General features: G+C 45.1%; 2 protein-coding genes across 3 annotated transcripts in view; one reads left to right on the plus strand and one right to left on the minus strand.

Moving 5' to 3' along the window:
- Nucleotides 1–26,886, minus strand: part of WDFY2 (WD repeat and FYVE domain containing 2) — a 74,369-nt gene that overhangs the window by 44,976 nt on the left and 2,507 nt on the right. The window contains exon 1 of one of the 2 annotated variants that reach the window (XM_084826473.1): nt 21,366–21,384. The exons of the other annotated variant lie outside the window; for it this stretch is intronic. The gene's annotated coding sequence lies outside the window, so the exon portion shown is untranslated. Of the gene's footprint in view, nt 1–21,365; nt 21,385–26,886 lie in introns of those variants that run through there. 2 annotated transcript variants of the gene reach the window in all.
- LOC146359048 (uncharacterized) lies at nt 1,586–26,886 on the plus strand. The gene is given in 10 exon segments (XM_084829610.1): nt 1,586–2,066; nt 2,069–2,999; nt 4,988–5,126; nt 7,549–7,608; nt 9,082–9,174; nt 11,373–11,433; nt 15,549–15,637; nt 19,120–19,185; nt 26,336–26,518; nt 26,725–26,886. Coding segments are annotated over 10 exon segments (2,121 nt in total). The 5' UTR covers nt 1,586–1,729.

Raw genomic sequence — 26,886 nt, forward strand, 5'->3', positions numbered from 1 at the left:
ATTCCTTATTACCAAAGCCAGACCTTGAGGTGTTTGTAGATGGCTCCAGCTGTGTGATAGATGGAAAAAGATACACAGGATGTGCAGTACTAACTCTCGAGAAGGCCTTATGGAAAGAGCATCTTCCCAGCCATTGGTCAGCACAAGCAGCAGAACTAACAGCTTTGACTCGAACCCTAGAAATAGGAGAAGGAAAAAAAAAAAATATCTTTACAGATTCGTGATATGCTTTCAGCACGGTACATGCAAATGGAGTGCTGTGGAAAGAAAGGGGCTTCATTACTGCTTCAGGACAGAGGATTGCAAATGGATCCCAGATCATGAAACTTTTAGATGCCCTGATGAAGCCAAAAGAAGTCGCTGTGATGCACGTGAAGGCGCATGGGAAGAGTGCCAATCCCGAAGAAAGAAGAGGCAATGCTTTGGCAGATAAGGCTGCAAAGGAAGCCGCACGGATGGGAGGTGAGGAAGTGCATTACGAAGGAGCCCTAATCCCATATTTGAGTACAGATTTGGTTCCAATCTACTCTCCAGCTGAGCATGAGAGAGCTCTTGAATACAAGGCAAAGCAAACTGAAGATGGATGGTGGGTAGTCCCAGGAGGCAAAGTGTTCATACCCAAGCCTCTCTTGAGCTTTATAGTGAGAGACTTGCACCAGGCTACACATTTAGGAGGAACTGCAATGGGGGATTTGCTTGTGAGACACATTGTGGCCCCAGGATTGTATGTTGAGACCCAGAGAGCGGAGGCTAACTGCCCCTTGTGCCTCAAAAATAACCCAAAGACGTCCAAACCCCCAGCTCAAATGGGAGGTCGCCCATGGGCTTACTATCCTTTCCAAAGACTTCAAATCGATTTTTCAGAGTTGCCCCGGACTCATGGATATCGATACTTATTAGTAGTAGTAGACCAATTGACTGGGTGGGTTGAGGCTTACCCCACTCGCACAGCCACTGCACAAATAGTAGCCAAGATCCTGTTAAAAGAAGTAGTCCCTAGGTTCTTGTTACCTGAAGAAACTGAATCGGATCAGGGACCCCATTTTGTTGGACGGGTGACGCAAGCAGTGGCTCAGGCACTACAAATCAACTGGAAACTACACTCCCCTTGGAGGCCTCAATCTTCAGGTCAAGTTGAGAGGATGAATCGCACCCTAAAGTCAATGCTTACTAAAATTTGCTCAGAGACTAAGTTGAAATGGCCACAGGCCTTGCCAATCGCCTTAACTCGAATACGGTGCACCCCCAGGGGAAGTATTAAATTGACACCCTTTGAAATGTTATATGGGCGCCCACCTCGGATATTACCTGTGGCTGATAGTTTAAATGTAAACTTGGAAGTAGGGGCTTTAGAGATCCAAAAATATGTTACTGCTTTGCAGTCTGTTTTGTCTTGTCTTCACAGGTTTGCAGCACCATATCAATCCTTGCCTTTGGATGCTCCAGTGCATAATTTCAGTCCTGGTGATTAGGTGTTGATCCGGTCCTGGAAAGATGAACCACTTACTGAGAAGTGGAAGGGTCCATTCCAGGTTCTACTCACCACTCACACGGCTGTAAAAGTCGCTGGAGGAAAGAAGTGGATCCATCACACCCGCATAAAGGCATCACCTGCACCAGAGAGGGTCACACCGGAAGCTGACCCACCTGAAGGCCACCGTTGGAGCAGCAAACCACTAGAGGGACTAAAGTATTTGTTCAGGAGAGAGCAGTCTCCTGATGCTTAAACATGCATGCTACTCTTTCCTTCTTAAGTCTAGTTGTTTTAACACTTCCTACTCAGATAAAAGGAAACTGGTTTAAGAGACATGCTGAGCATATGTTTAAGCAAAACGGGGAGAATTCTATTCTTTACTATGAGCACCCATCAACTGTCAGAGACTTCACTTTGTTGCCTGCCTTGATCAGAGAACCACAGGTAATAGTTGGAGCTCTACAGAAAGAGGGTACTCTCTTCTCGAGAGTCCCTGATGAATTGAGCAAAACTGAGTTTCGAAAGTTCAAATTCCAGACTTACACCAGGGGAATGTGTTTTTGTTGTCAACATTCTGGTGCTTGGAATAATAAAATTATAATTATAACAAGGCTAAACCTCTTCTAGATGGGTTGAGAAATTATTCACAGTGCACCGATAGGTTTTGGCTTTGGGGAAGTTTTAATTCCTCCTATTCTTCTTCCATTAATCTTGGTGACACTGATTTTGGCAGTCTTTACCCCGAGTACCCTATGTTCTCTCCCAGTTATTCTGGGATAGGTAGCATATGCTCAGGTTGGCAGATGAGAGATCCCAATCTGTGGTTTTTCTTCAATGGATGGGCTACCAATTACCACCCTGGAAATTACCAGTGTGTAGGGGTTGGGTATCTCACCATCCCGGTACAAGTGGTGAAACATCAATCTAGAAGGAAAAAGAAAGAGGTTGGAAGGATGGGGCAATTTGTAGGACAGATGGGTAAGAACTGTGATGACACTGTAATAATTGGAAAACAACTGTCAGATTCAGAACCAAACAGGGTAGGGGGTGGGCTAGTTACGGGATTGCTTACCCGGGGTTCATACCCAGGAATTATTGCACAAGAAAATAGAAAAAGCATCCTAGGCCTCACTTGCCGTTTAGAAAAGACCATCAGTGCCACAGCCATAATGGTAAGGGCCATGCAATCTGAAATTGAAGATCTCAGCCAGCTAGTGGCCCAGTATCGGTTTGTTTTAGATTATCTCTTAGCACACCAAGGTGGCTTCTGCACCCTAGTGAAGCAAGGGTGTAGAGTAAAGTTCCATGATTTAAACAAAACCATAGAAGATGAAATTGCCAAACTACAAGATATGATTGGACAGAATTATTCAGGAGCAAGTGATCCTTGGTTATGGTTGACTTCCTGGCTCCCTGATTTTGCATGGTTAAAACAACTTGTAATCAACGCAGTTTTGTTTGTTATGATACTATTGATGATGGTTTGTGCCTTTAAGTGTGTAGTCCACTGTTGGACCAAGGAAAGGTATGGGATTTAAGAAAAGCCTTTTGAGGGGGGAGTGTTATAGAAATTTCAGTTGTCGTATGTCTGTTATCCTATGATTTTATAAGCTAAACTATGTCTATTCTACCTCAGTGTGAGAATGCCATGCTAGACAAAGACACAGCGCCTTATCAGAGACTCAGGAATGCCAAGAATGTGTTTACTAGGGTACAAGGCTACCTCTCTGCGCATGCCTAAATATGTAAAAGGTGCTGTCTGTTTTTTGTTTCCCTCTCAGCTAGACAAAGAGATTAGTAGAGCGCAGGTGTAAGACAGCCCCCAAAGGTCTTGCCTATATAAACTTTTGGATCACATCACTTGATTGTGACCTTTGTTGGAGCGTTAGCCCCAAGGGTTGCCTTATTCTGCAGAATAAAATCGTGTTGGATTAGATCTCTGCCTCCTCTTGTTCTTGGTAAACTAATTGGAAAGTCTACCAGGGAAAAGAACACAATTTTTGTAACACTTCCTCTCCTTTCTTCTTTTGTATGTCTACTCAACTGCAAGCCTGCAGGCAAGGGCTGTGTTTTTTTAAGTCTTGGTACCGTGCTTTAGGCACTTTAATAACAGGGTGGTCACGTGTGCCAAAAACACAGATAAGGACAAGCTGTTGTGCGTTGAAAGTCTCACGTGAAATCTTTTTCCAACACCTAACATCTTCTTGGTCTGGAGCCAGCAGATCAGTTTATTCCAGTGCATGCGGAAGCCATGTCACAAACGTGCAATAAGTGTTAATATCTAGCAGGGGGAAACAGGAGGTATGGCAATGCGAGAGCTCCAAGCTAGAAGGAAGAACTGCTTGATGCAGATCATGAATGAAAGAGTACTTTATACTAGTTCTGGTTCAGCAGAGATCCACAGAGAATTAAGCTGCATTTGGTGTTGTGCATACGCCTCTTTGCCTCCCCTGCCCCATGCAACAAAAAGCAGCTTCTGTTGACCATTTGCAAAGACAGCAGGTTAAAAAGATCAACTGGCACATGCAAACAAACGCTTCTGCTGTTACATTTATGCAATATGAATGCTGTTACGTGCACTCTAATTCTAGCATTATGAACTGCAACCAGCTGTTCCCTTTGTGAATGGACCCAATGCTTCAAAACCAAGCCATTTTATCCAACTCAGGGATGCAGAACAGGACCAGATCCACACCCCCCACCCAGCTTCCCAAGATGGCACCTCCTTTCCACTGACCGACCGTTCAGTGGATCCCTGCTTTTGTGCAGTTTTTTTTTCTCCATTCTAAAAGATTGAAATGCCTCTCCTAAGGCTTAGTCACTGGCAGGTAGAGCTTTACGCTAAAATATGCTGGTATTTTTGGCCCAGCCCCCTTTGCCTTCCCCGAGAGCTTCCCCAAAGCGGAATTCGACCTTCTGGCTGAAAGAAGCTCTGCAACTCTGCTCTATTAGATTCAGTGCAAAGGCAACAAACAAGAAGACTACAGGCCAGAAAAACCAGTTTCAGGAAAATGCATGTTAGGCTCAAGGAAAAAACACTTGCTTAATGCTTGAGAAAGTATACCTCCAAGAAAATCCCTGTAAGAATTCGCTAAGCCTTCCTGGCTGACTGTACTGAAGGGATGAGCTGAGGCAGGAAAAGGATGCAGAAGAGAGGACCCTAGTTTTATGCAAGTAATTTATTTACCTTATTAATTTTTTTCCTTTTTGTGTGGTGACTGTTGCATTAAGTATTTTTGATCTGTTGGGCCAACGCAGTTCAGTTGCAATTCAACCACTCACACAGTTGAATTGTACTTGTTCATGGTAAACCACCATTATTATAATTATCATCATTATTAGAATTTTTAAACTGCCCTCCATCCTTATCCATCCAGTATAGATACATAATACAGTAAAAACAATAAAATTCAAACAACTGAGAGGCAGAAAAGATAATGAGATGTACAAACCAAATTTAAAATGCCCAGGCATTAAGGCCATTTCACATAACACATTTTTCTCCCATGACAGTAGTCCTGAACTTGGTCAAGGTACGCACTGCCATGGACAAGCCAACGTGAATCAGGCCATGATGGATGTGACCTGCACTTTCTGTGGCCTCCAGAAAAAAGTGCTGCCACTTGTCCAGAAACTGCTGCCGATGTTATTGGTGACTGACTGGTTCACACAATGGGTTGGATCAGACATGCTCCTCTGTGAATGAGAATCCAGTGGGAGGGGAAAAGATTTTCACCAATTTCCCCTTCAGCCCCCAGTGCCACCGCTGTGCTGTTCTGGAGGGTCCCCCAGCCCTCCAGAGCAGCTTTTCAGGGAGCTGCAACAGGAAGGAGGAATTGGTAAAAATCACCACCCTTCATCCATTCTCCAGCACCAGCAGAACTCCACTGAATACAAGTCTGGATCAAACCTACTGTTTCTAACACTGCGAATGAGTTTCTCCACCTAGCTCAGTATTGTCTAGTCATGCAGGGGTGGACAACTTCTTGCCCTCCAGATGTTTTTGGCCTACAACTCCCATCATCCCTCACCACTGGCTATGTTGGCTAAGGCTGATGGGAGTTATAATCCAAAACAACTGGAGGTCTACAGGATGCCCACCACTGGCAAATTTCCACAGGCCAGCATTGGAAAATAATCCTAGGGTGCAATACTGACATTTTTATTTACGTTCTGGAATGCATTCGGCGGACCTAAGGAAAGTTCAAGGCCAGTGCTGGTCTATTCTGAAATTACAGCAGATGTGCCATTATACTACACTTTCACTCTCCTTCCCCCACCCCCACCCAAAGCAGGAATTCCAGTCTAGGTCAGGTTACATTAGTCTCAGCAAGACCTTCTTCTGGAAACATGTGGAGTTCAGATGTTCTGAGGTACAAGAAGAGGCAGCTAGCTGGGAGCTCCAAAAGCTAGAGAGGCAGGGTGGCTGTCCTTGGTGTCACATTCAGGGGGTCCAAGCCACTTACACCCTTTGATCACAAAGGCTCACAAAAGAGTGGAGTGGCCCTGGAAGGGCAATTTCTCCAGATGTGCGGAAGATAAGAGGATTGTCTCGTCCTTAACAAAGGAGAGGCAGTCTCTGCTTTTGCTGGAGTTTAAAGTACTGGTTGTAAAGGACGCTTGCAATCTTCGCGCTTGCCATAGCCAACCAATATGTTGCTTTAATTAGATTAGGAACAAGAGGAAGATTGAGCATCAAAGCTTTCAGGACGTCCAATCCCAGTGTACAGAGGACCATTTTAATAGAGAGTTTTGGCAGGAACTTTCAAGTACATTTTGTTCTAGCTTGCAAGATCTTCCCAGCTTTCTTTCTAGATGAATGGAACATTCTGAGCTGAGGTGCTCATGAGGGGATACAAAATGGAGGTGGAACGTTGCTCTCTGTGAACACTAGCTAGGAGAATGAGGAAGCCGGTGATGAGAAAGACCCCTCTCTGAGACCGTGTAGAGCTGCTGCCAATCAGCGTTGAGGTAGGGAACTTGGTACCCTTCTGATGTTTTTGACTACAACATGCCACAGTTAGCGGTCCTGAAGTGCAGAATTGAAAATGACTAATGGAAAAGACTGCAGATATCTAGTCCATATTGACAGCAACAAGAAACCTAAACAATATAATTTACATCAGGGCTTGTGAATTTTTTCATGTATTAATTCTTGTTTCTGAAAGAAATTCTTGCACTTATGAATTGTTACAATGCCCATTGTCAAGGCGTTAAATTGTTTTCTTTTAAAAAGAAACAACATGGTATAGAAATGTGAAACATGGGCTCCAATTTAAGTGTAGAGCAGAATATTTTTCATCAAAACTATTTGAACACAGCAATAGAAAGATGCATTTATTGGTGGTGATGAGGTCCAGGCAGAGGAAATGGTATACTAATGAACTCCTGATGGTGGCCCAATTGTTATCAAAGGACATGCCCTCTTTCCTTCCTTTGGAAGGGCTAATATAGATCAACTGGAGTCCCCTGGACTGCAAGGAGGTCAGATCAGTCAATCCTAAAGGAAATCAACCCTGAATGCTCATTGGAAGGACAGATACTGAGGCTGAAGCTGAAATATTTTGGCCACCTAATGCGAAGAGAAAACTCTGGAAAAGACCCTGATGCTGGGAAAGACTGAAGGCAAAAGGAGAAGGGGACAGCAGAGGATGAGATGGCTAGATAGCATCACTGATGCAATGAATATGGACTTGAGCACGCTCCGGGAGAGAGCGCAGGACAGGAAGGCCTGGTGTGTTATGGTCCATGGGGTCACGAAGAGTCGGACACGATTGAACGACTGAACAACAACAACGAAGTCCAGTATATTAGTACAGATGTTACTGATTCTGGGAACTTTTTCTACTTATAATTGTTTCCTCACTTTTAATGTTGTATTACAGCGGGCAGTATCCAGCGGTATGCTGTGTTCTCCCGCCAATTCCATTGTGCAAGTAGGACCCACTGCTTGCACTACAGAGATGCACACTTCCTAGAGAATGCCCCCAAACAAGGAGAAATGCTCATTTCTGGATCGGGACAGGTTGGCAGAGCTCCCTTATTGAGAGTTCCACTGATCTGTCCTGCTCCAGAAACGAGCGCTTCTGCTTGTTTCCACTTGCTACCAGAAGCACTACACCTCGGTTGTGCAAGTGGGGGCCCTGTTTGCAGAATGGAATGGGAAGGGGTGCAGCACCCCATTGGATACTGCCCACGACATTTAAGAGAACTGTAATCTTTTAAAACATTAAACAAACTGAAAGTAAACACTTGGTTGTGGCAAACACAGGTTGCGCTAATGTTGCAACTAGAATATTTTTGTTGAAATTAGTTGAACATTAAGGCCATTTTCTTTATGCTTGCATCTACTATATTAATATTACATCATTTGAATAAAAAAAATCTCTGAACGACCGAACTACTATGTGCATGGAAGCTTCCGTGAACCAGCACAAGAAAGAGCCAGCAGATAATCTACCTTAAATACCTTAGGGGTGCAATCCTATGCAGGTTTAGACAGAATGGTCCTACAGATCCCAGCATTCCCCAGCCAGCATGGCTGGCTGGGGAATGCTGGGAGTTATAGGACTTTTTTCTGTCTAAACCTGCATAGGATTGCACCACACAAGATAGCATCCACAGTTGAGATTATAAACCAAAAACGTAATCAGAATTTTAAAAACTGTGATCCCTCCTGGCAGATGTTCGCTAATTAGTTTAAAATAAGTGCAACTGACCCTGAATATCCTATTCATGTGGTGCATCAACTCTACGCTTCTTCAGTTTGTACATCTTTTCCTTTCACTGAGATTCAGTCACTTTTTTCTTCCTTTCTTCACCCCGTATTAGATGTTCTCACATAAGGTGTAGATCATCTCACAATATATAGATTATGACAGTACAAAAGCCAATTCATACACTAAAAGTAGACACTATAAACGCACTATAAATACACTTGTTGAGCAAAAGCCACCATACACAGTTAGCAGGCTTCACTCCTTGCCAGTCATTACAAAGGCTAAAACAGAACAGTTTCACCAAAAGGGCTAATGTTTTATTCATAGATGCTAGGCCATCAGTAAATGGAAACCAGGATGCAACACTACCGGGCGATCTTGAAGCCTTGTGTCCTATTCTGCTCCCAGTAGATGCAGGAAGCTGTGATGCCTCTCCTGACTCCAGACTAAACCAGCAACATCTAGTCAAGGTTTTATTTTATCCGTGACCCAGCATTGGTAAACAAATCTTTAGCCCTTATTGTCAACGGTTTAGTGAAAGCTGCAGTAAATCTCTCAAAACACCATAGCAACATGATCTGTCTGCAAGCTACTTGTTCACTAATAATAATTGTCCCAGAATGTTTACTATAGCAAGCTAAGACATGCCATAACATGCCACAGTATTTAGCGTGGCTGGCCATAATCCTTACAGCGCAAAGCCTCAAACTGTGATCCATCACAAGTCTGCACACTCACTTACTCCACTTAGGGCGCAATCCTATGGCTGCCAGACAGCGGCTAGACAGCCATCGGATTGTTCCGTTCCCAGGAACCGACCTCGGAGCCCATGCTCCTAGGCTGGTTCCCAGGAAACCGCCTCCCTGCCCCCTCCCCGCCACGTTGTAGGTGGCGCTGATCGTCCCCAGGCTCTCCGCGCAGAAGAGCAGTGCAGAGCAGGGCACAAAGGGGGGCGTTCTCAGGGTCGGGGAGGAGGGAAGTGTCAGTAGGACACTTCCTATGCATCACCTGGCCTCCCCACCCACGCCCGGAGTCCCATGGCTAGACATCTGAAATTGGCCGTCTAGCCACGAATGCAGGCTGGCTGGAGCACGGAAGAAAAGATCCCCTCTGTGCTCTGCTTGCCCTGCATTGGATAGGTGGTCGCCTCTGAGTTCAGAGGCAGCTGCCTATTCCGATAGGATTGCTCTCTTAGTTTATTATGATTGCAAAATGAGTAATACCTTAATGATCACCTCCCCGCCACATGCATTCCGTCGTGCATTAAAAACGTGGTTGTTCAGGCAGGGATTTGGGGTGGGTTAGGGTATTTTAGGAAACGTTTTTATTGTAGAATTTTATTGTTTTAAACTGTCTTATTATGCACTGTACATCGCCCAGAGTAGATGGGTGACCAGCCAGATGGGCGATTAATACATTTAATAATAATAATAATAATAATAATAATAATGTCTTGCCCGCCTCCTGTGTTCAGGTGGAGAGGCCCTTCTTGGCTGGCAGAGGTATACCCCATTGCTGACTTAAGTTGCAGTTGGGGGGAACAAAGGAAAAGGCTTTTAGTGCCCAGATGCTGGAACTCACTGTTTCAAGAGATTTACCCAGCCACTTCACTTGAAAGTCCACTGACAAATGAAGCCTTGTTTGTTTATGCAAGCAAATTCCAGCCTCCCTGCTACATTCCTTGGTGAATTTGCTCTGCTGTTTATTCATTTTACGGGATTGTTATTTTTTAGTTGCATCTCTTCTGTATTTAGTTGCCATTGCCTTGAGCACTCCCCTTTGAGTGGGAAGCCAGAGTCCTGTAATTTAATTTTTTTTAATACATTTGAACCTAGCCAACTTATGTTAACATTTAATTTATGTTAAGTTGGTGGTGAGCATTTCAGGATGCTGACTGCAAAGGCCCACAGAGCTAATAAAACGCCATTATTAGCAGGACTGCGCCAAAAAGATTTCAGTAATGAACCAGCTGAGGATGGGCAATCTGAATGCTATTCAGACTTTTCAGAAAGAGTGGTCAATCTGTTAATTAATAGGAGGTAAGTTGTCCACAAGATGTTTTATGAACAAGCTTTGGCAAGGTTTTAAGCAACACATGCTGGCCTAATTCTTTCCAGAATTGCTACTTTTAAAGATGTTGAAAGGATAAATGTAAGAAAACCAAGGACTTCTCCCTCTACATATTTGATTGTTCTGACTGCATATATTGGCATAAAAGGCTACACCATATATCCTCTTCCACCAGTAATCGACTTGCATGTGGTTCCAACTGCTAGCATGTGCTCTTTCCTTCTCCCAGCCCAGCCAAGGACAGGGGGGTGGGGGAGGAGGAAGGTCACCATCAGCCAACCTAAACCTGAACTTGGAGGGCCCATGAACTCATTCCACAGTGGCCTCTGGGGCAGCTGCTCTGAATAGGGGTACCTGCCAGGCTGGAGGTCATCTGTAAGACTTCGCGTGCTGCTCTTCTATGCAGTGAAAGAGCAAGCCCCTGGAAGCCCCTGCACAAAGATGTAATTCAGACCAGGCATGTAGCTAGGCAGGGACTGATGGGGCTCCAGCCCTGAATGTACTCTCCAGTGCCCTAAGTGTCCTTTGGTACAGAAGGGGTTTTTTTCTTCGCTTAACTGCCATGTAGGAGGCGATTCTCGAGGGGGGTTGCAGCTGGGGGGGGGAAGGCCCTCACCCCCAAATATCTTCCTGCAGGGCAATTAAGCTTAGAAAACCCGTTTCCCATTGGTTTGGGATGGTCTGGGTCAGGGTGCAAATTCACTGAAGAATATATTTGGGATTATTTGGATGACAAATCTATCTGCTGGCTTTGCCTCCTGTGAAATTTAAATAAATCCTAGTCATTATTTCTACATTTGCATATATAGGTATAAATCAACATATGCACATTTTATACAGATTTGTGTTCTGTGGGCTTGGGCCCCCAAATCTTTTAAGTGTCTAGCAATTCAGACTGTGCTTTGTTTTCGTGGGAAGTTGGTGTATTTCTACATTTGCTAGCCACCTTAAGAATCCTTGTGATTAAGAGCAAGGAGTATTTTAAATGATATGTTGGTTGGAAAAGGCATGAGAAAAACTCTTGCACCACTTCCAATTTGCCCAGCATGGCCTATTTGTCTGCATCCTGCTCTGTATGACTCTCACCCCATCCCTTTTAAACTCCACAGACGCACATGTTCCGTAACACTTCTAAGTTCAAACCACCCACCATTTTTTCAAAGAAGCCAGGTAAGACGCAACACATTAATACAGTATTTCCTTTGAGCACTGATGTATCACAATGAAACTTGTTCTGCAAGTTACAACATAATTCTTCATCTGAAGGTGAAACGGCTTGGCTCACATACACAACAGAGGGGGAGGAGAGGAAAGATGCAAAATAATGATAGCTGAAGTAGGGCCTTTCAAACATTACAGCTTTACAGAGTTCCCACAGGACTGCATGTTGGCTGTTCAGGCGGGAATTTGGGGTGGGTTAGGTTTTTTTTTTTTTAGAGCGATGTTGTTTTGTTGATTATACTGTATTTTGTGTTATTTGTATTGTACGCCGCCTAGAGTGGCCGGGTAGCCGGCCAGATGGGCGACTAATAAATCTAATAAATAAATAAATGGAAATGCATGTTGCTGCTGAGCACCTGGAAGAAATGCTTATGGGAGGAAATTGCAAATGGGCCAGAATTGCACAAGCAGTAAGAGACTTTGTAATCACTTTAGAAATCCAAGAGTCTTCCTAAGAGGAAGCTTCTGAGCTTTTAGGGGTGAGGGTGGGATGAAACAGATATCACATCCAAGAATGGGTGAATAGATCCCCAAGAACATACAGCTGGGCTTTTACTCTCAGAATTCTCTCTCTCTCTCACACACACACACACACACACACGTATGTAATATCAGGGATCAATTAACTTCCAGTGACCAACATACTTCAAATTTTTCTGAGCAACTTAGTAAACAAGAAGAGGAGGTGGCCAATAGGTTTTAACGAGCTCAGCTCAGCTGCCAACACCAAATCCTTTTATGCAAGATCACGCAGACGGGGTCCCTGAAGTTCCAGCACAGACAGAAGGAAGAATGATGCAGACGTATGCACAACTTTTTAATTTTATTTACACCAGGTAGTTTCTCAACCATACCATTCAGAGCTTCTTGTGCATTACCTAAAGAGCAAGTCAAGTATAGCAAGAGTTCAAGCAGCAGAAGGATTTAACAAGCAAATGCTCACTAATCCAGACCCACACAAGGAAAGACTTAAAAGGTAATATTTAGGAAAGGAAGGTCGTAAGAAAAGAGCAAATGCATTCTCAGAAACATGACCTGGCTTTTGACATAGGAGACTCAGAACAGGACAATATACTTGAAGGCTACACAATCTAAACGTATTATCAAGCTCTGTCTTGAAGACCAGAGAGCAGTTCTCTGGTTACCTTCTCACATATTACATTTTTTTTTTACATGGCCATACAAAATGTTGTACATGGAAGCATGAATCATGCATGCAACAATGCATATTTTATGCATATGCTAGGGAGACCAGGGTTGGTAGCAACTCTCCAATGCATGAACAAATATTGCTGCTGCCATCAACATGCGAAGCAGCCCTTGAATGATCAAAGATTCAGAACACAAGCAACTTAGAGGCTGAGGCTACAAAGATGACCCCATCAAACCGCTTCATGGGGAATATTTCCCATTAGCAAGGTGACATGCTTTGATGTACGACACAGCAGCATGACTTTGGAAAGAACATCATTAAACTCACTGGTTGGGAATGGAATTTATAGTATCCATATAGAGAAGGAAACAGGAAGGGATTTCCTTTGCCTATTTATGCCCTGCTATTTCCCATCAGGGCAAGAAAGGGGCTGTAGACGAGGGGAAGAAATACATCTTATGACTGCGATTAGTTCACTCTCCAGGAAGATTCGTCTCCCTGACTTGACAGGCTGACGGGAAAAAATGCAATGGGCTAATCAGTCTTCAAGAGAAGTAGTCAGACCCATTGACTCCAACACAGATTTGCATCCAAGCAGGGCCGGCATCAAAGGTAGGCATGGTCAGGCACCTGCCGAGGACCCACGCCCCAGAAAGGGCCCAGTGACAAAAGCTCCCTGGAGTTGCTCCTCCTCTTTACCATTGCAACCTGCTTGTTCACCTGACTCTCAGTCTGGCCCAGACAACGGTAAAGGAGGAGCAAGATATGCCACCGTCTAGTTGCTCACTGAAAATTTGTTTCCTACCTATCCGGGAAAGTAACCAACGTACAGCAGACAAAAGAATAAGTACTGTCATAATGGAGGTGTGACAGGCATCACTCAATTACTCTGTCCCGCAAGAAGGCCCTGGCATGAGGGTTCTGTAGAATCATGGCCTGTGAGGTCTCCTGAATCCAGAAACAAAGTCCTATTCTCACAACCTCATCTACATGTATCAGCTACCAGAAAAAGCACAGCCTATTCTCACACCCATGTAGTTGTAGATGCACACAGCTTCTTTGCCATGTGCTAAACTATTAGAGGATTTCCATTTCAACGATTGCTGGGACTCCCTCTAGCATATTGTTAAATGATGTCCCAACAGCCGGAGTCAGGCTGAATTAAGGCTGGTGACAAGAGATGCACAGATCTGCCTCACCATAGGAGGGCTTTTTCCTTTGTATGTATTATTTTTTCTGGTCAACTCTAGTTTCCATTTCTTTCTCTGCTTGCCCCTTGCCCCTTTTCCCTATTCCATTTTATTCATTTAAAACATCCTTCCTGTTCCATACCCCTCACAAACGAAACTCCACATTCGAAAGAAGAATTGTGCAACTGACTGAATTGCACAATGTACATAAACCAGGGTTGCTTCATCAAAAGGTTTGGTATTTCTCTGACAACATAAAAAATTGACCCTGACTGCTATTTCCTTCCCTTATATGAAAGTTTGGGTTCAGCAGAGGGGAATAGAATCACCCAAACAGTGGAACTTCAGGTAAAAGCAGAAAAACGCTTCCTCCAACTAACAAGTTCTTTCGATTTTTCAAACCCAGGGTTTTCAAAACCAGAGTTCAAGTTGGCCTTGCTACAAACCTTTTGCTTACACATCAGCTCCATATTCTGCGGTTTTAGGCTTTCTATACTTCCTATCATGTGCATGTATTAGATTACGACTGGAAATTTAATGCTGTCATACTGTAGACCCCACACAGATACTCCTTTCTTACCTGGCTCCAAGAATCCACAAAATGGAGCTGTCAGGTCAATACCAGCAGCCATAAATCTTGTAACTACTGCTTGTATCTAAATATACAGCATGCAATGAAAAAGTCTCCCCCAAGTCCTTTGAGCACTGAGGTGGGGAGGGGGTTTATCCCTTTGCACTGAGCAAAGGAGTCAGATGCCATCTTCGAGGTCCCTAGCACTTAGAGAACTGGGAGAGGCGAGGGGATCAATTTCACTTCATGCAGACACTTACGGGTGGCAAGAATCACATGCTGTTTCCGAAGCCCAGAATGCAGCGAGCGGCCCTGAACCCTCCCACGAGGAGTCTGGGTAAGCCAGAGTACTCGGAAGGATCAAGGTGAGTTGTGGAACTCTGCCTGGCTCTCCTAGCAGCATCAGTGGATTTACAGTGGGATGGCAATGTAAGCACTTGCCAAGAGAGTATTTGCAGGAGAAAGGCAGATGGAGCAAGTGCAGAGTGCTGGTACAAGCTGGGAGGTAGTAAAGCTACCTAAGGAAGAGGCAACAAAAAGCACACAATTTCCACCCAAGGAACACCCATACACATCACAATACTACACAGAATTGTCCTGGGGTTCTCCATGCATATGCAGAAATAAAGCCATGGTGATTCTGGCAGCTCTGTGATATTTTAGAGAAGAAGCCACAGCTCAGTGGCAGAGCACTTGCTTGGCAAGCAGAAGGTCCCACATTCAATCCCTGGCGTCTCCAGAGAGGGTTGGAAAAATGACTGCCTGAAACCCCGGAGAGCTGCTGCCAATCAGTAACCTGGTTCGGACAATGTGACAGCACACTGTGGTGTAATTAACCCCCTGGGCACCACGACACATGCTGGCTGCCATTATGAGTATGCAAGCTGCGGCTGTGGCTTGTCATGTCGTCCAAACCGGGGTAGTGGGGGTTATTTGTGGGTTAAGCAACCTTCACATAATCCATGGTCTGTTTTAGTGTTATGCAAGGGTTGTTTAACCCTCAAATAAGCCCCACCACCCGGGTTCAGACGACATGACAAGCCAGGCCAACCCCTGGCTGGGGCTTGCATATTCATACTGGCAGCAGGGAACCGCTGCAACTCCTCATGGGTAAATTAACCATGATGGGCTGTTGTTGACTCTGGCCCAGTTCGCATAACACAACACCAGGCTAAATGGATCAACAGTCTGAATCAGTACAGGGAAGCTTCCTATGTCCCTATAATGCAGCACTCCAAGGTACTGAGGGAGCTTGAGCTTTCTACAGTGTAGGCGCTATTTGCGGATTATAAGACTACGGAGAGCTCCTTCTGTACCTTATGCCATCTCTATCAAATTAAGCTCAACTGCTTATTCTGATTCCTCACAAGGCCTCCCAAGTTTTGCCATTAACCTCCTCCTCCAAGTACCACGCACCAGTTTTCCTGCAGCACTAAGCATTCAGGAAACAGATGACACTCTGTGGCAATCTTCCAAACTTCCTGGCAGCTCATGCGCAAAAGGAAGCAAATTGCAGGTTTTTGCTTTTTTCTAAAGCTAAGAGACACGATATTTTGAGACAGTGTTAGGAATTTGACCTAGGTCTGGCCACGTCTGTGTCTCCGCCACACATGACGTCAGACATCAGAGGGTTCTGTTACCAAATGAAGAAAACTTCTTACGCACCTTGAGCCTTTTATTGGGTTAAACACACACAGCAGGAAAAACTAAGAATGACAAATGGGAAGATGAGGCTCAGTGAGCAGGCAAGACTTCAAAAACCTGAATCAGATTATTTTAATCTCCAGCTAAACCACAGGACTAGTTTTATTTCATTCATTAGGCATCACACTAACTCACTCACACTCCTTAAAAAGCAGCCTTAAAAGAAAACAAACATTTGTATTCATTTGCTAAATATGCCCTAATGCAGAGGTTGGCTGATCTGGGGCTCACACACTCCTCCCTCCTCCTCTGGTGCATTTTAAATTTAACCACAGATTGACAATTCATCTGAAACTGAACTATAATTACTCTTGATTAAGGTTAGTTGAAACAAGCCAACTTCAAACTCTAGTCAATGGGTTTGTTCAGATGATCAAATCGGAAAAGAAGCCATCGTGGCTCCTCCCCCTGCCCTTGCACGTGCGACCGCCATTTGCATAATCCCCCGCGATGCAGCACGGGTTGGCATACAATCAGAACCTGGTGACTGGCAGGGCGGAAGGGGCTTTGTTCCCACCAACAACCTCTACTGCATGTTGTGGGTTGTGAGGTGGGTACGAAGCCACACCCGCCGTGCCACACACTGGGTTTGGACAACATGCCAACCCATGCTGTATGCAAATGGCGATCGCACGTGCAAGGGTAGGAAGGAAAAGCCACAATGGCTTCTTTTCCTGTCATGATCTTCCAAATCCAGTATATGAAGCTGGCTTGTTTCAAGTAATTATGGTTAAACTTAACCACAGTTTAGGATTTGGATGTGGTAAACTGTGGGTCATTCAAAGATGGAAGTGGACATTTCTGATCACGTCCCCCTGGCTGCACCAGACAAGAGCACAAATCCAAGGCTCCATTATGAGAAGGGCTCATTCTCATAATGCTAAACCATGGTTTAGGGTTACATCTAAACACAGCCAGGGAGTGATATGCTGTAACTGGAGCTAAGTGGAGCCTCAAGATGGAGATCATCACCACAAACACTGGTATGAAGTACTGAGCTACCAGACAGAATCCAAGTTCCTGCTTCCCAAATGCTCTTTCATGCCAGCAGTTGGTTTCAGAATATAATACTGTATTCCACCATTGTTCTTAGAATCACCTATCATAGGTTAGAACAGCTTTCCCCAACCTGGTGCCCTCCAGATGCCTTAGACTGCAACTTCCATAATTCCCTGCCAGAATAAATAAAAATGTCTTAACCTGGCACCTAATAGCTGGTGGATGCCAGGCATGTCCCCCCAGAGAGGGCATCCCAGAAGGATTCTTGTGTTCTCACTCAGAGGGTGTTGTCAGATACCTGAGTAGCAAAATATCAGATGCATCTGATGAAGTGGGCCGTGTCCACAAAAGCTAATGTCAAAATAAATGTGTTAGTCTTTCAACCTATTAGAGAGGTTTATTTTGGCCCACCAACCCATCGCAACCCTTTCCACCTTCCATTTTTTACTTGCTTCAAAGCAAGGGCAGACACGAACACCAGCAGTGCACTGGAGATAGGAAGCAAGCTTTGGGCAAAGCTGTGTTTTGTTTTAATTTTGTTTTCAACTTAAAGCTACCCTAATTCAATTTGAAGCTTCCAAAGAGGTTACCTACAACCAGGGCCGGGGGACCACTTTCAGACAACCCCCACCCACTCCACTGTTATTGCAAGAAATCATTAAGTCCTGACCATCTGAATCCACTCTTGGCAAAATCAAAGCACGCGGAAGGCCAGACAAACAAGAATTGCTTACTTTTCAATTTTACAGTGAAAACTTAGTACTGGTGCTACAACTGAAATCGAAAAATTAAGAGCTCAGATGCAAGGATGTGATTCATTTTTACAGGCAGCTACAAAACTGCATCAAGGCAACTGGTGTGTTCGAGGGAATTCCGAGAAACTAATCTTCTTTCAAAGAACAAGTTCCTGCAACTATGAAGTGTACGGAAGTCATGTGCCCAGTCAACACTTCACGAATGCAATCACTGATGTACACAGGCACCAGTTCCAGACTGAAGAGGAAAAAGCACAAGAACATCAAGTGTAGAATAAAGGGAAGCTCCACTGTCCAAGCAGCAGGTAGAAAACTGCATCCTCGGTCTGTTAACTGGGATGATGCAAGTAGAAGCAAGGGATTAGGAGCAAAGAAGGAATTAGTTTAGTACATTTAGGGAGCAATCCTATGGAGATAGGCGGCCGCCTCCAAACTTGGAGGCGACCGCCTATCCAAAGCAAGTCAGGAGAAGCACAGAGGGGACCGTTCCCTCCGTGCTTCTCCTGCTCTGCTTTTTCAGCTAGACAGCCAACTGCGGCTGTCTAGCCACAGGAGGATGGAGCGTGGAAGGAGGCTGCTGTAGCAGCCTCCTTCCCCATACAGGCAATTACAATCTTTCTGCCCCAGAATGGCTTCAGCCACACCCCTTTCTGACCACTCTGCGCTTCTCTTGCGAGTGCAGATGGGGTTGTTCCACGCTGCCTCGGAGGCAGTGCGGAATTGGGGGGAGGTTGGTTCTCCCGGAACCGACCTCAGAGCGCGGGCTCCGAGGTCGGTACCCAGAAAACAGCATATCCTTTGGCCATCTAACTGCTGTCTAGCAGCCATAGGATTGCTCCCTTAATCTACTTGTTTTTATTTAACTTCTCATTAAAGTCTTTTTTAAAATACTTTGATTTACATCACTGAAGTCTTTAGCAAACCAAGTTATGTTCCTAAATCATTTACATTTGCATTTAACTATATTTATAATGTTTGAAAAACTAGAGTTGTTTTTGTTTGTTTTTTAAGAAGAGAGGATGAGAGCAACCTGATAGGACAGGATTAGGGTTTAAGAAAAAAAAAAGGCATGGAAAGCAGCAGCAATGGAGAATGAAAAGGCTCCTGCATGGTTCAGCCAACACTGCAATAAGGAACAAGGTTATGTAAGGATTACACATCTCAGAGCACCTGTGAAAACACAGACCATCAGGTGACTGTGGCAGAGAAGCAGAACTTTCCATTCTGTTTGTAAAACTGCATTTCTGGCTTATATTTCCTTAGGTAGCCATGCCCAAAGATGCAGTCCAAGGCAATGGAGATTCGAAGGGCTTATCCACTGCTATGGAGGTAAAATATGGTTTGGATCCATATTTACACTGAATCAACTGTGATGGTGGAAGTGGACTCCCCCAGCCCCTCCTTCCCACAGCAGCCCCTCCAGCTCCCTGGAAATGCCACACAGAGTGTCAGGAAACCCTGCTGAATGGGGTGAGCTGGGGCTTGGGGCTGAGGCGGGTTTCCCCCCAAAAGCGGGCAGAGGGACCTCACGCGAGTAGAGCCCTTCCTCTCATGGAAAGTACGTTCTAGATTCAACTTTGCATAGATAAGGTGAACATACCTGACATTAAAGGACATTTCATACTATATCCTTCCTTACCTCCAGCGTTACCTCCAGACTCATCTTCTTTCAAACTAAGTTATGAATGGGAGACATGGGATCTGCCCAAGGGCCTCAGCCAAGACACACGAATTGCCATGCTCAGTCGTTTGTCAGCAGCTGGTGCTACACAACAGCAAAGTGCAGTGGTCAACCCTCAGGTCAGCTGAATTTGATCCCAAATTCAGACCTACATCTATTTACTCCCGACACGACAGACAAACTAAATTAGTTCTGGAGTACTGTAAAGCAGGCTTCCCCAACCTGGGGCCCTCCAGACATGCTGAACTACAGCTCCCATCATGTAGTCCAGCACATCTGGAGGGCTCCAGGTTGGGGAAAGCTGCCACAGAACCTAGCTGCCATAGCTTCTCTAATTTCTCAGAGCTCTACTATGTACATTCTAGTACATAGAAATAATGAGCCTAAAGTGAGAACTTCTGGCTGACATTGCATTACTCGTGCAAGTGGACAATTCTCCGAGTGGGGGGAAACCCACAACCCAACAGAACATATGAACCAGCTCTTAAGGAAGAGAAAGAGAAGAAAGCTTCTCAATTTAAAGTGGCTCAGCTGCAGATGAACAAAGCTTCCCCATTCCCAACAGTGGCCCAGCAAAATAAGGTCCATTTCTAGCCAGTAGGTAGAGAGCCAGATACGGGGGACATCCATCCATCTCCCATCTCTGCTTTGCAAGGCAATGCAACTGCAAGGCATGGAGGGCAATTCCACATCCTGCCCTTAGGGAAAAAAACCTTACATATACAGCCGGACATACAATCTTTGAAGCAGGGGGCCTCTGGTTCCCCAGGTAAATATCCCAAATGATGACCAATAATTGCAGTACAGTTCAGGTTGCATTCCTTCTAGGTAGGGATATTGCTGGAAGCTCCTCAACTTCTGTGACAATTCAGGGTCTCAGAGGTTTAAATTAATCAGTACTTAGAGGCAAATTTGTCTCACTTTTAAGTCCCAACACTAAGTTCTGGCATTAACCTGGCCTCTTTGTTTGAGAGGAGAGATGCAGCCTGGGGCAGTAATTAGGGAGAGAGGGAGAAAGTAAACATACTAAAGGGAGAAAAAGAATGGAAAGGAAAGGAAAGGGGCAGAGGGGGGGGGGAAGAGAAGAGACAGACATAGCTTGAATGAAATAGAAAAGCCAAGGAGGCAGAAAAAAATAAAATTTATGCAGAAGAAAACAAATGGTTATAGAAAAAGATGGCCTGACAAGGGGGAGCAGATACTGAAGTAATCAAGTGCGACAAAGCGATGGGTCAAAGCAGAAGGAACGGATGTGTGAGAAGATTGTCAGAAGGAACAGAATACCACCACCCAAAAACAGAATTGCTGCAGAAAGCCATTCCTCCCCCACTGGTCCTTAGTTTGTAAATTAAGTGGTTATGATGCTCAAACCGCAACCCCACCCACCCCACCTTAGATGTATTCGCAATTACTCTACTGTGAGAGAAATTCATTCTTCACAAGCTTAGAAGTTTATTTCTATTGTACCAGATGTCATGCATACTCAACACCCACCTTGAATACCATTCCTAGAAAAAATAAGAGCTGGCACCCAACCTGCATTGCCTGTGCTTCTTAGGTCATATTTGGCTGAAAAAAAAAAAAAGGGGGGGGGAACCTTTAACTCTACACCGGATACAGAAATGCCTAGTTAGAACTGTAGACTAGTTTCACTCAGATCTGGAGAAAAAGCAATAGCAGAGATCATGCCGTTACTGAAAACACCAATTGTTATATGCCTTATTTTGGCTTATGTCAGTTTACATACTGTCAACAGTGGAATACAGATCTGTCCTCAAGTTAGATATTCTAGAAGGGAAGAATTCCAAAATCCATGTTGTTGTAATACCTTAATTAGGCAACTAAAAGATCATCCTCCAAATTGTGAGAGCTTCTGAGATTCCCAGATCTCTTCCTCAAGCAACATCTTGCCTGAACGAGACCTGGGAATCTCAAAACCTTGCATCATTTTTTAAACGATCCTTTAGTTGGCCTAATTAAGGTATTACAGCAACATGGGTTTTGGATATTCTCTTATCGTCAACATGGCTACCTTTGCTTTGTAGAAGGGAAGAAGCAGTTGGTAAAAACAATTCTGGTCTCTGTTGCTCCAAAGGGAAGGACTAGAACCACGGGGGGAAATTGCAGGGAAGTCGATTTCGGCTAAACATTAGGAGAAACTTCCTAAAGAGCTGTTAGACTGCGAAACAGTCTGCCACAGGAGGTGGTGGGCTCTCCTTTGCTGGAAGTATTTAAGGAGAAGCTGGACGGCCATCTTTCAGGGACGATGTAGTTTCAACTTGCACTGTAGATTTTGGATTGATCGGGGGGCTGGCCTAGATGCCCTCCAAGGCACCTTCCAATTCTATCATTCTATGCTGGAAAAGTCTGCACTAGAGAAACACAGATAGACTGAAACAATATCATGCCCTCATAAAAATCTGTTCCACAAGCGGAGGATCAAGCCACTTTTAGAAATCTATAGCACTAATTCTTATCAGCCTAATCTTAGACTGCGTGAGAGTCATACTATCCAGAAAATTATAAAAATGTAAAAATAAATAGAGCCCTAAAGGAGGGAGCAATCCTATGGTCGCTAGACAGAGTCGGGGGGGGGGGGAATAGGATAATTCGGATTCCTGGATCTGAGGTCGGAGACAGCACTCCAACTGGAAATCCAGGAATCCACACTCCCTGCCCCCTCTCAGCCGGTGAGAAGAGAACCATGCAGGCAACCTCAGAAAGGGGGTAAAGGGGGCATGCCAATGGGCAGGAAAGGGAGGGGACTGGGGAAGCTGGGATACAACATATCCCGAGGCCTTCTCAGTCTCCTTCCATACCGCTCTGACATGCCCCAGCTAGATGGGCAAAAAAGCCAATCTAGCCAAAATACAGAGTGGGAGGAACTCAGAGGTGAAAATCACCTCCACCGCTCCTCCTGCTCTGCACTGGATGCCTGTAAGCCTCTAAGTTCAGAGGCTTATGGGACTCCCATAGGATTGCGCCATTAAGCGCACCTACCTGGTGGTAATCCATCTGAAATCAATAAAACTTACAAATCAGAATAAATATCTTAAATTCTTAGGGTATTATGGTGAAGTGGAGGTTATTTGTTTAGGAAGATATAAGACAGCATGCTCCCTCAGATCTACTCACCCCCCCCTCTCTCTTTCTCTCTCTCTCTCTTTCTGACACACACACACACACACACACACACTGCTTCCACTGCTGCTGTGCATCTCTTGTGAGGCTATGGAAATATCTCCATCTCTCAGTCCTCCTTCTGTAAAATGGAAACAAGAGTGACCTACTTCCCAGAGCTGCCATGAAATAAAATGGAAGAGAATCCTGTAAATCATTTGCAAATTCAACATGTTAAACAAGAACCTAGTGAATGGCCCAGACGGTATGGATATAATCAGTGAAGCCCGGTGGGAACCCTATCTAAATCAGGATATTAATAACATTTTAAATATATATGTTACACAAAAGTACTTAAGAAACATGACAAGACTGTAATAGCTAAAAAGAAAACAGAAGAGAAATAGCACCAGGAATTCATGACCCCATCTTGCTCAACTCATAGAACTAAGAATTCATTCTGATCAGCACTTTTGCCATTGATGAAAACTACACAACATTTCATGCTTGAAAGTTGTATGTTAAATCTGATGCACATCCAAGGATCCCAAAGAACATAACTGTATATAGCCCAGTCCTATCCTCTGTTGTAGCTAAGGCAGAAGTTTACAAAGGGGAGCAAAACCTCTCCTCCCTTGCTGTGACGCATAAATGGCCTTAATACTACAAAGCACACATGTGGTTGAAGATGCCATATAACAGAAGTAGGGATGTGAAGACTTGGGGAAAAACTGGGACAAAGAACAGAAAAATTCAGGGAAAAACTGTTGTCCCACAATTTTTCCAAACGTCCCTTGAAAAATGTTTGTTTAAAAAAAATTCTGGTTTCCCCCCATTCTTTCTCATTTTTTCCCGGCCTTCACATCTCTAAACAGCAGCCAGGCATAACATACTTTATGATTCTGCCTTAATAGTTTTATTGCACAAGTAAATTATTAATGGTGGAGGAATATAAAGGCAGTTGACTACTTCCAAGTTTAGTTAATTTCTCATTTTAAACAGGATTTACAATTAAGCTAACTAAACCAGCTCTAAGAATCTCATACATGTCAAAATGATTAAATCCTAGAATACACACGTACAATCCAGAGCAAGCAGATGTGCACATCTAATCAAAATGACAAGCGCTGCCATTCTAGACCAATTGCCATCACCATGCTTCATCTGCCCTGGTTTAAGCATCACATCACATTTCACACTAAATAGTTATGTTCACAAGCATCATCAAAGTGCAAAATACATTACTGCAACGGAGGGGCTGGAGAGCAAATGCCTGCCAAATGCAAGCCATATTTCGGATTAAGGAGAAACATTTACTAAACAGCTTCCATTCTCAAAGATCATGAAGACCAGGGATGGCCAAGCTGCTTCAGAGGTGATCAGGGCACCTCTGGACAAGAGAGGACGGCCCATGGGTCTGTCCATGGTATACACTCCAACCTGACTCTGCTTGCTTCTGCTTGTCATGACCCCCAGCCCTCATGCCTTCCAGTGTGCAGCAGAGGATTCTGATGAGGACAAGCACAGACTACTTCCTCAGGGACAAGGCAGTCAGTGCCTTATTCAGGGCCCTCCCAGTCAGAGGACACAGCCTTGCAATCTTCCTCTGGCTCAGAGGATGAATTACTGGCAGAACCTCCATCTCCCCTGGCTCTGCCTACAAAATCAGGCGAGGGCCCTTTAACAATCCAGTAAACTCGTCTAGGAGGGGCAGAGCTGACCACACTACAGGCCTTATCAGCCTACATAAGGCTTCAGTTGGCCCTAGCTACCTGCTGAGGCAACATCCTCCTATTGTCTTAGTAGGAGAGAGTTCCAGCCAGCAGGCCCCTACTTGGAGCTATCCAGGGTCCTACTTTCTTCCAGCCTTGATGGGCATTCCTGCCTTGAACTTACTACCAGTTTTGCCTGTGAGCCTCAAGGGACCCAGGAATGGGATACTGCTATGCTATGCTGCTACTTAATCTTTGGCTCAATAAACTAGAGGCAAAACCACCAAGCTCAGAAGGATGCGTAAGGGCTGTAATGTGCGCTGAAATGACATCTCTCATTCTGCCATGTTGATTTGGAACATGCTTGTCAAACTGGTGGGCCACTGCTGCACTTGACCATACTATTACAATCAAAGTGGTTTTACAAAGGCAAATCAGTCTATAAGTATCTCAGCCAAATTTAGGAGGTGTTCTTTTTTCCTGCTTGCAAGAAAAGGAAACACACATACTTCACACCAAGGTTTGTCACACATTATCAGCTTCTTGGTGAACATTTCAAAACATCGCATCAAACGCAAGAAGAGTCCCTCATCTCAGGACAGGCAACACAGCTCCAACTATTTCTCATTTTCAGCGTTTTGATCTTGCATAAATTTGGCCCTCAAGATGTTCTAATTAGCCCAGCAAGAAATTATTTCCAAGGAAGAGGCTTTGGAACCATATGATTCCTGCATGGTAAAGATTCTTCAAGCCCAAATTCTTGGTTATTTAAACACACACACACGCTCACAGCTGCAAATCCAAACTTGACTTCTCAGGCGTTATGACATGGCATCCTGTTGTTACTTAGTCATCTGAGAACAAGACTTTGGATCAACATGATCAACGCAGCAGCAAAGAGTAGGAGGACGTGGGCCACTCTTTATGGCAGGGTTTCCTGAATCAGGGCACCCCAAGAACCCCACACAGAGGAGCGAGAACAAAGGGCACGGGGAGAAGGGCTGAATCAGCTGCTGCACTCCGAAACAGTGTGAGAGTACATGGATGGTGGAAAAGGCAGTAACAGAGATGAAAACAAGTCCTGGTTGATCAGGGACGAGCAAATATAAGGGACGTAGACGTATCATCAACTCTCATGCAGCGGTAGGGCTACGTTTGAAGCTCCACAGCATTCTGTACCCTTGGAGCAACATTCACACCCAGAAAGAGCTTGGAAACCCATGCACTACAAAGGCTGCATTAACTACAGACATCAGGAGGATATACCTTCTCATAAATTATTTAATTTTATTTACTGTATTTATTACATTTCTATACTGCTCAATAGCCGAAGTTCTCTTAAACCTTAGAGTAGTGACAGAAAATTAGCATGAGGTCATATGAAACTCAGAGCCTTGTGTGGCGCAGAGTGGTAGGCGGCAGTATTGCAACCGAAACTCTCCCCACGACCCGAGTTCGATCCCAGCAGAAGCTGGGTCCCAGGTAGCCGGCTCAGGTCGACTCAGCCTTCTATCCTTCTGAGGTCAGTAAATGAGTACCCAGGTTGCTGGGGAAAGGTAGTCACGACTGGGGAAGGCACTGGCAAACCACCCCGCTACAGTCTGCCATGAAAACGCCAGCGCAAGCGGCGTCCCTCTAGGGGTCAGCAGTGACCTGGTGCTTGCACAGGAGGAACCTTTCCTTTAGAGCCTCATGTGGCGCAGAGTGGTAGGTGGCAGTATTACAACCGAAACTCTCCCCACCACCTGAGTTAGATCCCAGTGGAAGCTGGGTCTCGGGTAGCCGGCTCAGGTTGACTTAGCCTTCCATCCTTCCAAGGTGGGTAAAATGAGTACCCAGCTTGCTGGGGGAAAGGTAGTCACGACTGGGGAAGGCAATGGCAAACCACCCCACTACAGTCTGCCATGAAAACGCCAGCGCAAGCGGCGTCCCTCTAGGGGTCAGTAATGACCCGGTGCTTGCACAGGAGGAACCTTTCCCTTTCCATATGAAACTCAGCTCTATAGCTCTGCTGAAAATGACCCACACCAGCGGTGGGGAACTCTGGCCTGCAAACCTACTCCAGCCTTGTGGGGGTTCCAGCCCGCAGAACCTTGGGCTCCCTCCATGGGCCCTGCCCCTCCTCAAGCCATGCCCTGGAGGCTACCGGGCGAGGAGGCAGGGAGAGGAATCCCCTGGTTCCCTCTGACCTGCCATCAGAGATATCAAGGGGATTTCCCAGCACTCCACTGCCCCTCCCAATTGAGGGGGCGAGCGGTGTGCAGGAGAATCCCCTAGTTATCGCCAATCCTCTTACTTACCAATTGGGAGGGGAGCAGCACACTTCATGCTTCTGCTGCCCCCCGTCATGTCCAGTGGGGGAAGGGAAGGGAAGCCAGTCCCCAGATGGAGCAGCAGCCAGAGGAGCTCCAGCTGGTGTTGCAGCCAGAGACCACTGATATCAAGTCTGGCTGTGCAGACCCCCACGGGGATGATGTGAACCATGCAAAGCCAGGCACTCTTCCCAGCGCTGGCTGA

The sequence above is a fragment of the Heloderma suspectum genome, chromosome 1, assembly GCF_057233095.1.
Source record: "Heloderma suspectum isolate Gila_16-S chromosome 1, 16-S_ref, whole genome shotgun sequence".
Classification (NCBI taxonomy): domain Eukaryota; kingdom Metazoa; phylum Chordata; class Lepidosauria; order Squamata; family Helodermatidae; genus Heloderma; species Heloderma suspectum.